The following is a 20150-nucleotide window of genomic DNA, read 5'->3' as shown; positions in this document are numbered from 1 at the left end:
GACACAGCTATGTTGCCTGCCAAAAGTTCATTTCCTAGCCTTGAGTCATTTTGAATCACCTGCATCTTTCAGAGATGGGACCTGGAGATAGCAAATGTGGTGGTAGGGAGATACGGTAGCCATTTTCCTTTCTGGTATGCCTGGTTCATATTTTAAACAAAGCTCAGCTTCACACAGAGCTAATCAAATTGTTGAAAACATCTTTTCCTACTTAAATGTATGAATTCTCAGCATAGCATCTTGTGCAAATATTCACTCACTGCTGTTTAACTGAAGGGCTCTGCTGTACACATCCTCTGAGATATTCAAGACAATTGTAGTTACTACAAGCAGACATACAAGTATTAACAGGCATTACAAATGACTAATGCCTGTTTTATACAAGTTGATTCTTTCTAAAAACAATCAACAGGTTTCACCATCTATGCTTTTCCCCATGGCCAAAATATATCAAAGATACCATGCAAGATACTTCTTTTATTTTTGTGTTTTGATGGACTAAAAACTGAGATCCAACATATACTACATTTTATTGATTGAACAGCCAGAAGTCTCCCATAGCCATCTCTTCACTTGGGGAAAACAGCTTAAGAGTAAAGAGAAGCTGACTTGCATGTAAATTCTGAATTATGGCAGAGTTCCAATTGTTCTACTGCCACAGGAATTACCCTTCCCTATTGCATAATGCACACAACTAAATCTTGTAAACTAATAAAATATATACATTACTTTTACTGCAATTCATGACAAAAATGACAAAAACATTTTACAAGACTACCATTTCCATATAGATTCAGTGATTAAAAATGAAACTCTGTAAAAAGTCTCTACTTTGAGACCATTCTAGTGATAAATAAAATGCCACTGAACAACAGATTTTACAATTCCTTTTGTTCATCCTCTTATTTAAAAAAACATGTTGTCAAAGTTCCCTTCCACTTTTCTGGAGGACTGCCTAGTTTGTAAAGCCAAGCCAACATTTATCTGTCTCAGTGTGGCAAGTCACAATCAGAAAGAGATTGGAAGTCCAGTCTCTATGGCCCGGTACAGACCGGCACGGAAACACCGGCCTTCGTTGCTGCGCAGCGCTGCTGCAGCAACCAAACCACGTGGAACAGCTGTGCAGCAAAAAAGAAGCCTCCTAGAGCAGTTTCTTTTTTGCAGCGTTGTAAGGGCTGCAATGCAGCCCTATGACGCTGCTTACTGTAAAAGACGTGTAGGCTCTCAGACACCTACTCATCATAGACACGCCCCCATGTGGGTGGTGCCGTGCAATAATGGCACCACCCACAAGTAGAAGGGCTTGTGAGCGTGTAGTTGGTGCATGTTCCCGAGGCCTACTATCGCCGCCAGGACGTTGCTTCCTGGCGGTGTGTACTGGGCCTATGTTAGCTATTTAAAACTGAACTAATTAAGTTGATCTGCAAGGAAGACAGGCATGCTGACCCTTTTATTAATCAAGTGTGTTTGGTAAGCAAGGATAAACATGCATCAAACAACCACGAACATTTTGCAGGTGTTTCAAAAAATCTTACAATCAATTAAGCATACAAAATGTGGTTCATATTTAATGTTTCTGAATCTTGAAACTCACAAATTCCAGTCAAACATTATTTAGAATCATAGAATTGGAAGAGATCACAAGGGCCATCCAGTACGACCCCCTGCCATGCAGGGACTCTCAGTCAAAGCATCCCTGAGAGATGGCCATCCACCCTCTGTTTAAAGACCTTGAAGGAAGGATACTCCACCACTCTCCGAGTAAGTGTGTTCCACTGTTGAACAGCCCTTACTGTCAGAAAGTTCCTCCTAATGTTGAGGTGGAATCTCTTTTCCTGCAATTTAATTTAATTTTTGTGCCAGGGCACTACACTAGCTACACTATTCTGGCTCTCCACCATTGCATGGGTCAAGAAAGCATAAACATAGTACAAAAACATACAAAATATATGTTTCAAAGACAGACAGGAACAGAACTGAGGAGGGGACAACAAGTCTTAAAACCTTCTAGCCACCATGACGTTGAGGGCCTTTTATACTACAGAATTATAGTGATATTATAGAAGCATGAGAGCTCCCTGACTGAGAGTTCTAAATACATAAATAGATAAATACTGTGCACAATATTATTCTTCAAGTACATTAGTAGTTTAGTTGGACTATGACTCTGGAGACCAGAGTTCGATTCCCCGCTCAGCCATGAAACCCACTGGGTGACCTTGGACATGTCAAACTCTCTCAGCTTCAGGGGAAGGCAATGGCAAACCTCCTCTGAATAAATCTTGCCAAGAAAAAAACATGACAAGTTTGCCTTACGATCACCATAAGTCGGAAATGACTTGGAGGCACACAACAACAAAACAACAAACATTCAGATAATCTTGCACACTACTTGCCAGAGAAAACCATGCAAGCTATAATCAATCCACAGATCATTTCCTGATTAGTCAGTTATATAATTCAATTCTGGGCCAAGGAACAATATATCCAAAAGCCTGTACTTAATTATTGTATGGTATTATTTATTGGAATTAGTCAACTAGGGATATTGTCCTGGTTTCTTACAACATGCAGTACAGGACATGGCTAAACAGCAACTCCCAGAATTCCTCATCATTTGCTATGTCGACTGGCATCATGGTAGTTGCATTTCAACAACATGTTGAGGATTGGAAAATTCCTACCGTTGGTGTAGCACCTCTTGCATTATTACAGCCTCTTTTTTAAAAAGTTGTGAAATTTGCATCTTTGCTTCAATTGATCATAGATATTTGCTAGTTTTCTTTCAGCAGAAGCCAAAGCTAGTTGCTATCTGATTCTAGACTCAAGATCCACCCCCATCTTCATTGGATTTGTGTAGAGAAGGCATTCATCGAAACTTTTACTCAGTTCTGTATGGATACATAGATGAAACTGAGTGAAGTAGCAATGTTTCTTATAAATAAATAAACAGGAACTCCAAACAAAATTCCAGGAGAATGAAGTACAGGCACTGAGAAAATATATGAGGATTTGAAAGGGTAATTTTTAAAGGTAACTCCCACTGTAGAGGTAGTAATAACTGAGCTATTTCTGTGGAACGAGGGACATTTTATGATCTTTTTTTAGGGCACAGGGGCTTGGGCCCTTTTGTGCCTATAGGATGGAACTTCCCCACTCCTGCATCAATGTGAACTATGATTAATTCTTCCCAAATCTCCTTTCAAGTTTTGATCAATGAATTTCAAGTAGTTTTGTAAACCCTACATAAGAAAATGGGTTAGCATAATTGTAAAAGTATTGGTAGGTGTGCATCAACATTGCAGATAGAACCTAAACCATGCTTTAAATAGACAAGGCAAGTGAGTAAGGAAAAATACATGAACCTATGTCTAATTTGCCATTCCTTAACAAAGTTTACCTAGTGAGTTACAGTGAAAGAGAACTAAAATGAAAGCAATACTGTTCACTGTTCTTAATGCAGCCTTAAATACTGTGTAGCTAACTTACGCTTTTTTTTACTGTGAAAACAACAGCACATGGACTAGACGTTTGATTATATCTTATCACACATCCTGATATCTGATGAACCTGTTGTCTTTCTGGCATTTCAAAACATAGCTAATTATTAAATGCTATAGATTTGCTAATCTGACATGATTTGCATTGCAATTAACAGGAAGAGACCTACCTCAGGCTAAGAGCCAATAGTTGCTCTTTTGATTTCACCAGTTCACCTACTTTAAATGTAGCACATCCCAGGAAGCTTCTCTAGAAACCAAAGAGATGAAAGGAGACATAAGGTGGGTAGGAGAAGGTGGAGAACACCTTCATTAGATTTTTAAAATTTTTAATAGCTTCTCTTTCAAAGCCAGAGCAACAAATCTTCTCTGGACAGCAAGAGAGAGAGAGAGAGAGAGAGGGAGGGAGGGAGGAAACTACTCTCTTGATGTATTTTCTTCCAGGACACTCAAATAGATCAGTGACACTATTATCAATAATTTGTTAAGCTGAAGCAGAAACATCTTTTTCATTAAAAACAAACAGGATGACAACCTGACAAAAACTGTATGCTGAAAACATATAGCTACCAGAGAAGGTGTTTTGCTTTGTTTTGTTTTTAATATCAGCATTATTCTTCCTATTCATTCGACTTCTACATTGCAAGTAAAGCTAAATGAGTTGGATTTTATGACTGTTGTTCTTGCTGCAATAATTTCTCAAACCTGGAGGCACTACCATCCTTATTTTCCAAATATAAGTATATTTGTCTTCCACAGCTATTTTTATGTAGCACTTAGAATACGTTATTAATAACAATGCTACATTTTACCAGTTCATCACATTGTTTGGGGATATTTGTTTCCTTGTTTCCCTAAAATGAAAAACTAATTTAATTCTACTACAGATGCAGGCAAATATATTCATCCAACTGTGTCGATAACACTTAGCATTGGCCCACATTCCTCCCTGCCTTTGTGCCATTGGCAGCCATGTGTATTGTTGTGCAAATTCTTCAGTGTGACAAATTTAATACACCTTTGTGACATTTTTCATTGTCATTTTAAAACAATATTTCAGTTTTTAAAGATCATTTTCACGCCAATAATTTTTTTATTTCCTTGTCTGCGGGAATCTTGGGATAGGAATGATCCTTTCTACCTCCATATGTACTGCATCACAAACACAGATACATGTCTCACTTCCTCTGAATGTATAATAGTCTTACCACAATTCACTTTGCTTGTATTACACAACTTTCTTGGTCAACTATTCTAGAAAGCATTATCCCCCCCCCCCCCCGCCTCCGGTCTTACAGAACCCTATATAACATATTCCACTGGGTCATGCCTCAGAGATTTCATTATACAAAACCAGTACAATCACAGGTAAGAGGTGCATCTACAGAGACCCTCAAGGAACACATTCCAATTTCAGTTTCTTCCAAATTTTCCAGATACAGAGTTACCTCTACTTCCTTAACACCCACAATAAACCACTAGGAACACAGCTGGAGTTTGAGAAGTATTGTGCCTGTGACTGACTAGAGCATCTGGATATTGAAAAGGTATTAGTATTTGTTAACATACAGAGAGAAAATTGTCTTCCATCTTATGTAGTGGGCTGTGAGGTGTCTTTGCTGGTCTCTGTGGATGAGATAGCAAATGTAAAACCAACCTGGCACTGCACACTGCAACAGAGATGTAGATGCAGTTCCTATCTGTGACTTTATTGGTTTTGTATAATGGAATGTCTGAGGCATGACCCAGTGGAATAAGGACTGTGAAAGGAGGCGCCGCAGCTTCTCCATGCAGGTCTCTCACATCAGCGAGTGGTTGATCATCCTACAGAGGAGGCGGTGCTACTGCTTCCTGCCATCGCCTCTAAGTGCCGAAGGGCATCTGCCCTGCCAGGCACCTTCGTCTCGCCCCATCCCACCACAGCACTCTGTCGGTCTTGAAGCCCTTCCTGCCTACCAGCGCAGCAGCTGCCATCTTGGCCACCACCCAAGGAGGAGAAGCAAAAGAACCAACTAGAGACTAACAAAATATGCCCTGGCAGGAATCAAGGATGCCCAGCTGGCCGGGACATTTTTTAGACCCTCCAATCCGTGATTGTCCCAGTTTTCTGGGACATATGGTAACCTTACTCCTGGACAGAAGGTTTGGGTCATTGTAAGGCCCAGTTATGCCCATTTGGCTTACAGGCCTCATTTGGCCCTTGTTGCCCCCCTTTATAACACAGATTGTTTTGTAACACTGTAGGGCCCAGTAATGAGTATTCAGCCACCACAGGGCTTAGTTAGGCCCTGTTAGGCCTGGTAGTCCCCATTAAAGTTTTATTGGGCATTTGTAGGCCTATAGCCCTACAGGTCACCCTAGCCCTTGGTTAGGTCCTGTTCCATCTCCTAAGTGTTAGGCCTACTGGGTTGGATAAGTAGGTTGCTCACTAGGCCTTGTAGGCCTCTTTCTGCTGTTTAAGTAGCAGTTAGGCATTTGTAGGCCATAGTCAGTTTGTTGGCTGCACTAGGCTGTGGTAAGTCCCCGTAGGCCAGTGATGGTGAACCTTTTAGGGACCAAGTGCCCAAATTAAAAGGCCTTCTGGCACCGGGTGTTACCCGGTGCCAGGGGCAGGACTTCCGGGGGTGGGACTTCCACTCTGCAGGGGTGGGACCTTCAGGGTGGGACTTCTTCTTTCTCTCCTGCTGGGCCTTCAGCTGCCACTCCAGAGGCACCTGAAGGCCTGAGATGGCCAGGAAGGAGGAGAAACAGGCACATGCCTGTTCCTCCTCTTCCCTGCCCTCTGTGTGCCACGAAAAATGGCTTTGCGTTCCATGTCTGGCATGCAAGCCATACATTCCCCACCACAGCTGTAGGCCTTTGTTTGATAATACAGGCCACTGTTAGGCCTTGATTATATCAAAAGGCTGCCAGTAGGACCTGGTGGGTCCCATATAGGCCTGTTGGGTGGTGAATAGCCTCATCAGGAGTAGTGCGGGGAGGGAAAACCTGGCAATATCTGGAAAGCTGTACTTTGCTCGCTCCTCTTCTAGAGAAGTGTTACTCAAAGTGCTGGTCCTTGGAATGGTGCTGATCCCTGAACCTTTGGTTATTGGTCCCTGGCAAGCTTCTAGTAAAGAAAACCCATTAAAGCCAAGCGGCACACATATGGACCATGTTCATGGCACACTGGACGAAATAACTGCTGGTCTCCCAAATCAAATAGCCTGAGAAGCACTACTCTAGAGAAACCTGAGTGGAAGGGATCTCTTTAGCATAGTAAGGCGCTGTCAGTGATTTTAATGACAGGAGACTGGAGAAACTCTTCTTAAAATCCATTTAAGAAATTTGTGACTTATTGAATCTCATGTTCCATGAGCCTCTACCATTGCATCTTCTAAACTTATTTACACAGTGTGCTGTTCCAGTGGAATTCTCCTCCCACTTATCCACATGTATATATTCTAGACTATAGTCTAGCTAAGGATAACTCCCAAACTCCCTCAAGGGAGTAGATCTTTTCTCTAGCTAGGCTTTACTCTAGAATATATGGCTACCATAAGAAGTGGATAGTTGAGAGGAAAATGCCATAGGAACAACACACTGTGTAAATAAGATTATAGGATGCAGTGCTATAAATTTATGGAACAAAAGACTATGCTATGGTTCCTGAAATAATCTCAAGTGGCCAGATCAAAGTTAAATCAGTGCCAAACATATGGCAATAATATTATGTCTAGTTACACACGTTATGCTATTGCCATATTTTTGGTGCAGATTTAACTTTGCCCATTACTTTCTGAACATGATCTAAACAGAGAGAATGGAAAAAGTTCTGTTACATACCAATCTACCAACAATCCATACTGGTAGGATTTGTATGAAGTTGTAAAAGATGAATATTTTCTCTCTCACATACACTAGCACAAACATTGTTATGCACTCAGTTCTGTGGACAATTACATATTTTCCATAACTTTCATTTAAAAATAAAATTGAGAAAGAGAGAGAGAGAGAGAGAGAGAGAACATTAAAGACCTCCTGAATCTATTCTATTATAAATGTTACTATATGTATTCACTCATTCACTTAAGATACTTACACCTGTATCCGTCCTTGGTGGCTCTTTGTGTTCTGCAAGGCTGCTGGTGCGGACCTAGAAAAAAAGGTTTGTTTACATTTTTTATGAGACAGTATTTGGCTATACATACTATTGTGTCTAATAATGCTTTTTGAAGATACAATTTCTTAAAATATGGGTGTTAATATGTATTTCAAGTTTGTTCTAATTCTAGTCCAAATCTGCTTGCAAAGCACCACGTTAAGCAGTCAAATATTCATCAGATTATCAGCACTCATCAAAGCAATGGCTAATCATTTTAGAAAGTGTTACCACAACCCACACTGAAATATGAAACTGTGCCCTTTAGCAGTGTATGCTGCAGTACACTTATAACTTTGATAAGGCTTTGGTAGTTGACTAAATTGAGGAGTAAGCATAAATACACTGGAAGAAAGACAGAGAACAATGAAGGACTTGAGTATACTTAGGAATTACAGAACACTGTTTTGTTGGCTTTTATCTTTTACTAATTTTGTTTTAGATGGTTTCAATTCTATATACTGTTTAATTGTTTTTTAATAAAATGTTCTTGCATGTTTTTACTTGTGTCTTGTATGTGGTCTTACTAGTATTGGTTTTAATTTTTGTACCTTGAGTACATGTTTGGGGGAAAGGTGCCGCATGAATGAATGAGTGAATATTCTGTACAGACTGGTCAGCCATGATTTAAGATATTGCTACCCTTAGTGGGGATATATGGACCAGTTCTGGTCTGCAAGTCAGTGCCTACTGGTCCATGGTGAATTTCCAGATTTTTAAAAAAGAAGCAGATATAGTCAGTGGTCACAAATATGGTGCCAGTCTTTAGCACATTGATTAACAAACAAACAAAAAGCCCTGCATGTCTTCCACATCTGATAGTTTAAGAAGCACTGATTCAGGACATGTGCAAATCATAGGTCAGGAATAGGCAAACTGTAGTCCTTACATGCAAACATCTATCACCTCTGACCATTGCCTATGAAAAGTAAGGTTGGTGAGAATTACAGTCTAAGAACATCCGGGAGCTACACATTCCTCACATGTGCCCGAGACCTTTAATAGATATGGAAGAAGTGAAAGACTTACTGCTGGTTATTGTCCACAAATGGGTATTCAAATTAACATCTGGTTTGGTTTGCAGTAACATGTTTTCCATTTTTGGATAATGACTTTTGTGTGTCATTTAACAAAGGGAACTCCTTTAAAACATAAGCACTATTGCTATGGTTCATAATTATTGTACTGGTTTCTAGCCAGCTAGGGTTGGTATGGGAAATGGCTCTCCCACCACTTTAAAACTAAACCCTTTCCTCCAGTCATTCATATTTCAGAAGGTTTATTCATGAATCCTAAGTATCAGTTCTCACACATATTTAGAGACCTATGATTTGAAAAATCTAAGCAAGCTTCACAGCAAGAAAATCTATATTAAGACACACATTTAGAAAGGCATATTTATTAATAAATTAATAAAAAGGGAAAAAAATATTTTTTTTAAAAAAAATCCATGCAGTAATACCTGCATGTTTCAATTGCATCTGAAAATGTGAAGGCACCAAAGGACTAAAACATTTTTTAGTCTTAAGTCCTTTGGTGCCTTCACATCTTCAGATGCAATTGAAACATGCAACTATTACTGCATGGATTTTTGCAAAGCCCTTCCTTTTAAAACATTCTCAAACTTGAGGAAAGTTCTATTGTATACCTGAAAGTTTCAAGTATTGTATACTTGAAAGTTTTACTGAGAAGTGCCTGAAAAGGTTTCAAAATTTGAGATGTTTAAGAAATAGATTGGAATGTATTGGAAGATACTTCAGAAAGCTTCCACAATAGAGACAGGGCATGAGTTAAGAATGAACTTCTGAAAAGGCTCAGCAATCTAGTACTGAAAAAAGGGGGAAATTAGCTAATACTGGATAAATGGAAACACAGCAGTTCTCAATAAATTTTAGTATTCCTGATTGGCATACAATTTTTAAATACTTTTCTCTTTATGCAAACTGAACAGCTAATCTGACAGCTAAAGGAATAAAAAAAAAGTTGAAGCACTTATTTCTATACCAAGAAACAGTCAGTTCATTATCCTTTCAAAAGAACATGCTTAGTCAACTTATTCTCATATTTTATTCTCTTTAAAAAAAGTAAAGACAAAAAAGATTATGAGAAAGCACAGTTATGTTTTCTAAAAAAACCCTAACTCCTAATCTTCAATAATCATTTCATTAAAAATCATAATTGTCACCAGAAATAATAAATCTTGATCCACAGTTAGCAAAACTTAATAGCAAGCCTTTGACTGGCTTCTTTGTATATTGTGTTTTATTTTGTTAGAATGTAATCCTTGAACATTATTGGAAAAAATAAAAAATAAAAATTGGGCACAATATACATATCTGGAATAAAATTCATATCATAAGCATTGAATTCATTTGTTTTTCCACTTCTTTTTTTTTTAACTTTCTTTCCATTATATTACATCTCCCTTTGCCTTTGCTTCACCCCTTTCCATTACTGCTGGATTCCCACTATGTATCCTGCCATTCATCCTTTCCCCTTCTCCTGACAACTATCTGATCTGACTCATATTATTATTTTCCAGACCATAATATATATAGCACATTATTTAATCAATTAAGATATTTCACATATATAATAAATACTTTTTAAAATGTAGTGTGTTTTAAGTACAGATTCATAAAATCTTGATAGAAGCTAGATACAGAGAACTAGACTGTAAGACTCATGTGAACATAATGTGAATGGTGTACTCCCCTGCTCTGGTAAAAGAAGAGACAGAAAACAGTGAAGAAAAGAGAGGGGTCATTATGAAAATAATAAAGCATCAGTATTTAACATCTGGAAAAGCCATCTACACAGCTTTTCAGTTCCACCAAATTCAACCCACTCATTTGACCAAGTTGAAAGACATATGTAGATTTCAACATGTCTGTAGGAGCTTCCAAATCCCCCCATTCTGTTGGTCAAGCACACATGGCAACAAATCCAAACTGATCCAGCTCTATTTTATCTACGTTAGGGGCTATACAAATTGTCCCTTTGGGGCGGTCTGCAGCCGCCCCTTTTCGACCTGGACTGGGGTCGTGCAACCACACACTGTGGCCCTGGTCGGCCTTCGGAGGATGTAAAAAAGAGTGGCAAAATGCAACTCCTTCTTGCGCCCTCTAAAGGGCACCATATCTGCCACAGCATGGTGTGATGACACCCTTTTGGCACTGTATCATGCAGATGCAGTGCCAGAGCGTCGTCATTATGCCACATACCTTGTAAATGGGCGCATGCCAAAATGGCACCATGGGAGTGGGGGCATGGCGTTGAGTGTGTGGATGCTCTGCCATGACTCTGCCCACAGGACGGCCTTTCAGGCCAGTCTGTAGAAACTCTTAGTTGACCATTTAAACAGAATGCAACATCAAATTTTATTCCTTTGGCCAAAGAGAGATGCATAACCTCCCCCTATCCCTTTCAGATAGTCCAAACCCCTGTCTAATAACCCACTGCTTTGTATCAGTCAAATTGTGCTTAGTGACAGAATTCTACTTTGGCAATAAACCAAATATCCATTAAATTCTAATTTAACTCCGAATCAGTCCATCACTCTATGGAAGGGCAGGTGTCAATCTGAATCCAAACCTTAGACTTCTCTTTACTCAAAAATTATATATGTATCTAAAGCTCCAATTGTCAGCAAATCTCTGGGAAAACAGAAACATCTATCCAAAAAGCAGAGTCAAAACACAAGCCTACATTCCCATTTGAACCCCAAATATCACTTCATATGACTTTGGCCATGCAAAATAGCCTGTCCAAACTCCAACATCTCCTGATTTGTTTGGTAAAGCCTATGTGCCCAAATTGTAAGGATGGGCACCTAGCCTCTCAATTTCCAATGACAACCATTTCCTTCAGCCAAAGCTAAATACATATATGAATCCCTCAAGGTTAGAGTATGTGTACCCCCCAGGCCAGATGAATGTTTGATTGGTAAATGACAGCATTCTCCTTTGGGAAATATCACATCCAAAAACTATGGAAGATGGCTGCTTTCATGCCTTTGCCCACTTTTGGAAGAGGGTGCAGGACTAGATCTCCCAGCTTTTTCTGATCCAGGCTTCTCTATAACTCTTGAATTACAGCTCCTGTCAGATGTAGTCACCATGGCCAAATGGTCACAAATGATGGGAGCTGTAATAAAAAAATATTTGGAAGGTCCCAGGTGGGGGAATAGGGATCTGCAAATTTGCCCTTTTCACTTTTTCCTGCAGGCGAATTTCTCCTATTTTAATAAATTACTATCCAAAATGAGCTGAAATAAGATTCTCAATCCCTGTTTGAAGAAGGCAGCATTAGACCTAGTAAGACTGTTTTGATGCTAGGAAAATGTTTGATAGAAAAATAATTGTTTTCACACGGAACAATTCATACCAAGCAGACAAGTTCTGTGTTATCATCCATTAAAGCCAGATACAAAAGGACTTTGGAACCCACAGTCTTTAGGTAAAGCCATTTTTATGTAAAAAGGGGAAGAGTTAGTTTACATTTCCCTAAAGAAAGTTGAGTGAGGGGGAAATGAATTATCATGAAATCCCTCTCTCTTTCTGAGGGTTTTATTTATTTATTTAAAAAAGAAAATAGTCTAATACACGATACATTTTAATAGGGATGCTGCTTTGTAAAAGCTTTCTACTAATCTGAGGAGAAAAAAACCAAGCTAGTTACACTTGGCACTATGAAATTTAGTAAATGACTGTTAGAGTTCCAACATAAATATCCTATTCAGGAGACTCATCTGAAAAATAGTTAAAGCAAACCATGCCTTGCTTTGTTTTTTAACTGCATACTCCCATCTTAAATTGGAGAGGATATAAAAATCATTCGTGACTGTCATAGTATAAACTATCAGGAATATGCATCTTCAGTAAAGGGCAGTATTTTTCTTTGTGATTATCACCTGATCAGAAGAGACAAAATACCACCTTACAATTGTGATAGGCTTCCAAAGTGACATAACACTTGATACCTCCTAGGATGGTATACATGTAACCTGCACACCAAGGAAACCATGACAGTTTAACAATTTGAGGGATTTATATTCTCTGTTTGTAATTCTTAGAACTTGTTTCCTCTACTCTCTGCACAGGAAAAACAGAGCTGAGGGTGACATTTAAAAACAATAAAATAAAGAAGATAATGAGGCACTATAGCATATTTTGGTTAACAAAGCCTCTGACAAAGAAGCTCCTTTTTATGCCCATCCAGCCCCACCTTTTCTTCCTTGTCCTCTGTGATGGGACCTTCGTTATAAGAATGAGGTTATCTTTACCTCTTATGCACAGAAGGCCCCTAGTCACTGGCACTTGCCTACATTTATCTTGTTAACACTATTTTAAGTGCACGAGGAGCAGGGTCCCAAGTGTACTACAAACTAGTTCATTGTTTAGGTAGAATGCTTGCCTTTGTTTATAGCTTATGGAAATTACTCATACAGAGGCATCTGTTGTAAAAAGTGAACAGTAACTTTATTAAATGATATTAATTGAGAAATTATTTTAGGTAGGTTACTTCAAACTTAGTGTAGTTCTATTAACATAAGAATTGTAGGCTTTTGATTCTCTGTACTCTTATCTCTCGCTCTCATTCAGTCCTGCTGAGAGTGATCTAACCATGCAATCCAAGGAGGGATGGAGCAAAATAGACTTTGGTTGTCAGATTATAGCAGTAATTAATGTAATAAAGATTGAGCTAGAAAAAAAATGGGATTCTGCCCTACTGTAGCTGTGTGCGACTGCCTATAACAGGCAAGGTAAACCACAGTTGCCTCCAGAATCCTTTACTGAGCATGCATCAATGGCAAAAAACAGAAAAGGGACAAGCAGATAAGGGGGGTCCTGGAATCAAATCCCAGTGGATACCACTGTACTTTGGACCCAATGTAATTTGTTAACGGAGGTATACCTGTATTTGGACTATAGAAGAAGACTGTCAATAAAGTAAAAGAGAATAATCTCTCAAGTACAGAACTGTCTTGATAGTTTTCTCAGAAGAGGCTCCCTCTGTCAAATAATTTAGGGCTTAAATTAAAAATTCATGGGCACATAACCTAGTAAACTACTCCAGAAAGTACATGCTCAAAATGCCCACATAATTTGCACATAAATTATACAGTAAGGGGAGGGAAATGTTGGTCCACCAGACGACGACGACGACGACGACGATGATGATGATGATTCATCATAATTATTTATTAACTTATATCTTGCTTTTCCCCCAACATTGGAACTCATGGCAGTTTACAAAATATCAAAAGAAATGCAAATCAGAACACATACAAATACAGCAGTAAAAATACAGAGAAATTATTTTTAAATGCCATTAACAATCTATAGAGGTAAAACTGTTTAAAAGTCAATTAAGATACAAATCAACAAGACGGTGTGCAATTAAAAGCCTATTGTAGTCAATTCCTAAAAACCTGTTGGAATAAAAAAGTTCTCACTTGACGGTGGAAAGACAGCAAGGATAGCAGATTCTGTTGGACTACAACTCCAGTGACCCCCAAACAAAGTTAGTACAAGTTGGGGCTGGAACTGACGCACCCTAACCCTGATAGCGAGACATGCTGCAAGAGAGTTCCCGAGACTGGCCATCAATCTGAACTCTCTTGCTTGGGCAGTATCAGGTACAAATCTCAAAGTCTAGTCTTTTATGATTGCTTGGTCAATAGAGCAGTTGTATGAACTTCTAGAGTTTAGAGAAGTTTCTTTCCTTCCTAAAATTTCCAGAAAGAAAGTTCTCTAAACTCTAGAAGTTCATACAACTGCTCTATTGACCAAGCAATCATAAAAGACTAGACTTTGAGATTTGTACCTGATATAGCCAAGCAAGAGAATTAAATATGTTATTATACATCAACTTCTGATCTTGCTCCTCCACCATTTCACTGAATTTTCATTTTCCATACATACATACTTACATCCCAGGTCAGTACCCTGTTGGGTTAAATGTCCCATTAAGGAAATATAAAAATAATTATATGGCAGTAAATGGGAGGAAACACCAGGTGCCAAGCATTTGTAATTAGTTAAGTATATAAGGTCAAATACTGCACACTGGGTTGTGCTTCTGTACTCTGCTGTTTGTGAGCTACGGTTGAGGTCAAGCACCTCAGACAGTGCTGAATGTTGGCACCTCTGTTTGGACCTAGTTTGTTTTTGTCACTACACGACTGCAGTACACAGAGGGGAGCCAACATATCCTTCTTCAACAAGTTAACAATATCCTTCCAAAATTCTCCTATCCTCATATTTTCAATACCATCTTCAAACCTGTACACTCTCACCATGCTTGCTCAGTTTTTGTTGTAGCTCATTAAACTCTTGGGACATCAAGGCACTTATAAGTTATCTGCTATAAACTAGCATGCCTTTCTTACTAACTGAATGTTAATGCCACTGGAAGAAAGATTATTATCTTCGTTACAGTCAGATAAATTTTATTGCCAATAAAGTCCAGTACCAATTAAAGCTGAGATTATTGTTTAATACAGAAATACTTTTACAAATTGCTCCAAAAGCTCAATAAACTATTTTATAAGGTAGCATTACATAAAAAGTTGGTGATTTTTTTACTTGTAAAAAGGAATTACCAATAACTATATTTTTAAACATCACACCAAAAAGAATAATGCTCTTTCTCAAAGCGAACAATCAAATGATTCAAAGAACAATGCCATACCTGCAATTTATACATTCTTTTTAAATAGTTCAATATAATTAAAATAAAATAGAAAATATTTTAAAATTCCAGTGCTGCTGCCAATTTTGTTCTGGCTGAGCAAAACATAATGCAAATAGGACCATTACAAGTGTAAAAAAGCCACGCCCTCTTGATCCATATTAGCTTTCGTCTGTGGAGCTGCGTGGCTTCCAATCCTAACATTGATTTTGAGTTTTAAAAATCCTCACATGGGCAAACTGAGAGCAAAAATAATCCACACTAGAGTTGGTGTAGATTGGGCCAGGGTACTAGTAACTATAGAAAATAACAATTATTTTTGCTTTTAAACCATGTTAAGGAATATGTGTCAGTGAATACAATCCCATGAGGAAGGATAACCAGTAAGAAAAATAAATTAACTCAAGAGAGTGAGTGTTCTTCAGAAGACATTTTTGTACTAGACTTTGGGGCAGGAAAAAGAGTCAGATTATGAGTGCAAACTAGACTTAAAGCGAATGCCATAGTAAAAAGGATTTTGTTCAAGTCAGGATAAATCACATATTAAAACAAAACAAGAGTTCTCATTTTTAACTGCTTTGTATGACACATTTCAGATAACCCCACATAAACGGTCATTCATCTTCAATATTTAGGATCCTAAGGAGAGTTGCATAAATTAATTTGCTGCTTGTTTTTGTGTGATTCTTCTTGTCTTATCCTCACCAGGCAATCATCTTCTGTAAAGGTTTTTGGATTAAGTCCACTAGCTCCCAATTTATGGGAGTGAAAACTGACTTGTTTGAAGATATGATTTTTATTAACTCAACACACTTCCCCACAAACATACACAAAGAACAGTTATGATAAAAGCAACCTTCTTAAAAGTGATTTTTGAATCAAAAAGCAGCCTGTGGATTTACACCAAACTGAAAAGTGCCAACTGCAATTGAACCTACTCCCCAGAGTCTTCTCTGCTGGAGCAGAGAATTGTATTGCTTTCAGCTGGCACATCTTTGTGAAGAATGGCAAAAAAACTGCAGTGAGAACACTGAAATTTATGTCAGAGCCTTGCCAGTATCAATTTGGATCACAAAACAGATGTCATTCCCCCAATATTTATGAGCTCATTAGAAGGGAAAGGCTTTTGTTAACAGTCAGACAAATTTTTGCAGAACTTCACTGTTTATAGCCTTGTAGACCTGTAGACAATGTGTTAGATGCAAAGGGGTACTTCCACTGGTGGAATATGCCTTCCACTTACAGGGGGAATGCCTCACATCTCCAGCTAGAATAATGCACCAAAAAAGTGAAATAAATCAAAAGGATGTTCTATATAACCAAGAATTACATGACTGTATTATCCCTGTTCTAGATAAATTCACAGATCTTAAAAACAAGACAAAATAAATCAATTTCTTACAATTAATATAAGCATCCAAACAATCCATCATATCAAATTGGCCTGTGACAGAAAGAATTGAAAACCATACATAAATATTGAAAGAACTTTAAAGGCTATTAAAGCCTCCAGCAAATAAAAAGGTCTTCATATGGAACAAAAGTAATCAGGCTTCGTGCCAGGTAACCATCCTTTGCAACTGCATTACAGAATTCTGACACTACCAACATGAAGTTTCCTTACTGGCTCCACATTTGAATCTGAGGAAGTGTGAATAGCCTCTTAAAATGATTTTTCGACAGATTTAAAGTAGAGCAAATACTCCTCAACATATCCTGGCCTTAAGCCTTGGAAGGTAAGAACAAGCACCTTAAATTGTACTAAAAAGGGACCGGTAACTAGTACGGTTGCTTTAAGACTAGCACAATATATTCGAGATGACTGATCCCAGTTAGTAGCCCAGCAAAAGTAGTTTGTACTAATAGAAGTTTCCACGATTTCTTCTAGTAGCTCAATACACAGACGAAATGATGTCAAAACATTGACAACTGTGATAAGACACTCTGCTTTGATAGGATCATATTGATGTTTTAGCCATAGCTAAAGGTAAAAGATGATTCCTGCAATCCACCTGGCCTGAATTACAATAACTCTCCAAAATGAGAATCCAATTATTTAGCCACATGACTTACAGGGGGTAGGCATGTTAGTCTGTGGCAACAAGAAATCACCATATGGGTCTTGTGGTATCTTAAATAAATTCAAAGACTTCATTCTGCAAATTTATATTTCATAGTAAGTACGGCCCTTGAAGAACACAGTTAATGATATAGCTTAACCTTTGATGAGAAAATGGTGGACTTAAATGAGCTCTGGGCTTAAATGTTCAGAAGGAGAAAATACTTAGAAGCAAACACATAACCTTTGCACTTCACAAATCAACTAGGGCCCAAGTTGCATGAACCTAAAATTCATATTATCCCAGGGATGGATCATTTGATTTGGAACACCACTGCAGTGAACCTGCAGTGCAGTTATTTGACAACAAATATGTCAAGCAGAAATCTCACATATTCAGATCACCACTTCCTATCTAGAAGAGAATACCAACTCTAGACTGTAAGCCACTATGTGCATTCAGGTCAATGAAATATTGGGACAACACCATAATTATCACACTGGCTATGACACTCTGACCTCTGACAAGATGGCTTTGGATGAATGTTGAGTACACCAATAGAATTCCCATTCTCTCATGAAAGCCCAACAGCAGGGAACATCACTGGAGTTTGGAACTCAGCTATACAATAACTCTGGGGAATGAACTCCCAAGGAGACAGGCCACTATGTCTCCTCTTCCCTGGCCACAGAGTCCATGCTGCCAGTACCAGCGTATCATCTTAGTGAGAATCATAGGGATAGAGAAGAACAGCTGGGGACATGCCTAGAATGTTTTGGCAGTCTATACTAGGTTCACAATTTAATCTCCCGCCCTCCACCCCACTGGTGAGTTAACCTGACATTAAATAGCATCACCCACAGCAGGTTCATAATACAATTTAGCTCCATGACAGTGAGGGAAAATGCAAAGGGAGCACTTCTCTAAGGACTTATCTATCTACTTGATGCATGCAAAAGAAGTCACATAACTCCTGGTATATCTGGAAACAAAGGTTCTGTAGAATCTGCCTCTTATAAACACTGTGAATTCATATATAAACTCCTATGTGCATGTATTTGTGGAATAGTACAGAGAAAATTTTCCTCCTGTTCATGGCTCCTTAGAGCTAAACAAACTGCTTTACTTCAAAGTGTCTTTAATCTGGGTTTATGTTGTGATTAAAAAGTTGAAGACCGACCATCAATATGCAGTACTACTGCATGAATCCTCATTGAGATGAACGCTATTTATTATAGTGAAAGCATTTGTAATATACAGCAATATATCACAATAAATGGTGGTGGTGGTGGTGGTGTGTGTGTGTGTGTGTTTGGTCTGTAATGTGCTCTCTCAATCCTGAATTCTGGGTGAGTCACATACCTAATACCAGAATGCTGGCTCTCATCCTTTTCCTTTCATTTAATCTGGCTGTAACAGAAGGAAAGACAGAAAGCAAAACCAATTTCTTCCTTTTTTCTGAGAGGCTAGCTATCTTTGGCTCATTCTTTCTCTGATATGTTTCTACTGAAGATGGTCATTATAAGACCACTGGAATTTTAAGAACCAATCTTCAAATACCCTCTTTTCCTCCTCCCTCCCCCTCCTCTTTTCTTTTTGTTTGTTTGTTTGTTTATTTGTTGTGCCTTTTCCACTGTAAGCCTAAAGGGAGGGATTTTTTAAATTTGTTTGCATTTGATCTTACATAAGCCATTCTGGGATTCTTTTCAGCTGAAAATGTAGGCAATTTAATTAATAGATAGATAGATAGATAGATAGATAGATAGATAGATAGATAGATAGATAGATAGGCAGGCAGGCAGGCAGGCAGGCAGGCAGGCAGGCAGGCAGGCAGGCAGGCAGGCAAATAATTCATGGTTCTTCTTATTATTATGCTTTATTTATATAGCGCTGTAGATTTGGACAGCGCTATACATACAATCAATAAAATAGATAAAAATAGATAAAAATAAGCCTGCCTATGGCTTACATTCTAGAAAATAATAAAATAATACATATTAATACAAAGGAGGCAACAAATTAAAAACATCAAATAATAAACATGCAATGCCTGGGAACACTTCCCTGAACGGTATAGTCTTTAGCTCAGTTTTGCTGGTTAAAGAAGTGATGATCCATGCTCATTCTTATCTATGATCGCAGCCATTGTTAACAAAACATTAATGTGGCATTGACAGGTATTTCAATTCAAATACTGCTGAAGAAAGATGGATTTGTGCAGAAAGAACATTCCCTCATTTTTGTTTTATTACTATATTTTTTTCAGACTACTTCATATGGCTAAGCATTATGGTTGCCAGGCCAGAAGCACTCCATTACCTGAGATTGTAGGGCAAAAACCAGAGATTGGGGATGAGTTCTTATGATGTCAAAGGACTGAGACCTTGTGATATCATAGGGATGGGTGCTTGTGATGCCAAAGAGATGGTGTGGGACTAGGAGATGAGCCAGAATTATTGAGGGATCATCTGATTTTGGAAACAGACATGGAGGCAACCCAGTTACATGGACTTTGATCTTGGCCAAAACCTGATCTATCAGGTAATATGGCAACCAAAAGGTAGGGTTGAAAAAGCCATAACTTTTTTCAGTGGCTCACCAGACAGCAAAAATGAACCCAGTTATTTCCACCATTGCTGCCATCCTGCGTGGCCTTACCTTTAACACAAATACTTGTAGGGACTTTTCCCAGGCTCTGTTCCCCTCCTGTGGATTTTGGATAATTCATGAAGGACTTATTTAAAATTTCTTCAC

At 38.4% G+C, this 20150-nt stretch overlaps 1 protein-coding gene across 8 annotated transcripts in view; it reads right to left on the bottom strand.

Moving 5' to 3' along the window:
- Nucleotides 1–20150, bottom strand: part of INPP4B (inositol polyphosphate-4-phosphatase type II B) — a 339484-nt gene that overhangs the window by 125241 nt on the left and 194093 nt on the right. For 7 of the 8 annotated variants that reach the window (XM_089525748.1, XM_089525750.1, XM_089525752.1 and 4 more), the window contains 2 exons: nt 7582–7635; nt 3671–3750 (listed from right to left, as the gene is read on the bottom strand). The exons of the other annotated variant lie outside the window; for it this stretch is intronic. In XM_089525748.1, coding sequence (XP_089381874.1) covers nt 3671–3750; nt 7582–7635 — 134 coding nt within the window. The remainder of the gene's footprint in view (nt 1–3670; nt 3751–7581; nt 7636–20150) is intronic. 8 annotated transcript variants of the gene reach the window in all.

Source organism: Sceloporus occidentalis, unplaced genomic scaffold (genome assembly GCF_023333645.1).
Source record: "Sceloporus occidentalis isolate IW3139 unplaced genomic scaffold, rSceOcc1.0.p SCAF_5, whole genome shotgun sequence".
Lineage (NCBI taxonomy): Eukaryota > Metazoa > Chordata > Lepidosauria > Squamata > Phrynosomatidae > Sceloporus > Sceloporus occidentalis.
The sequence above is the reverse complement of the archived record's forward strand: the minus strand, read 5'-3'. Positions and strand labels throughout refer to the sequence as shown.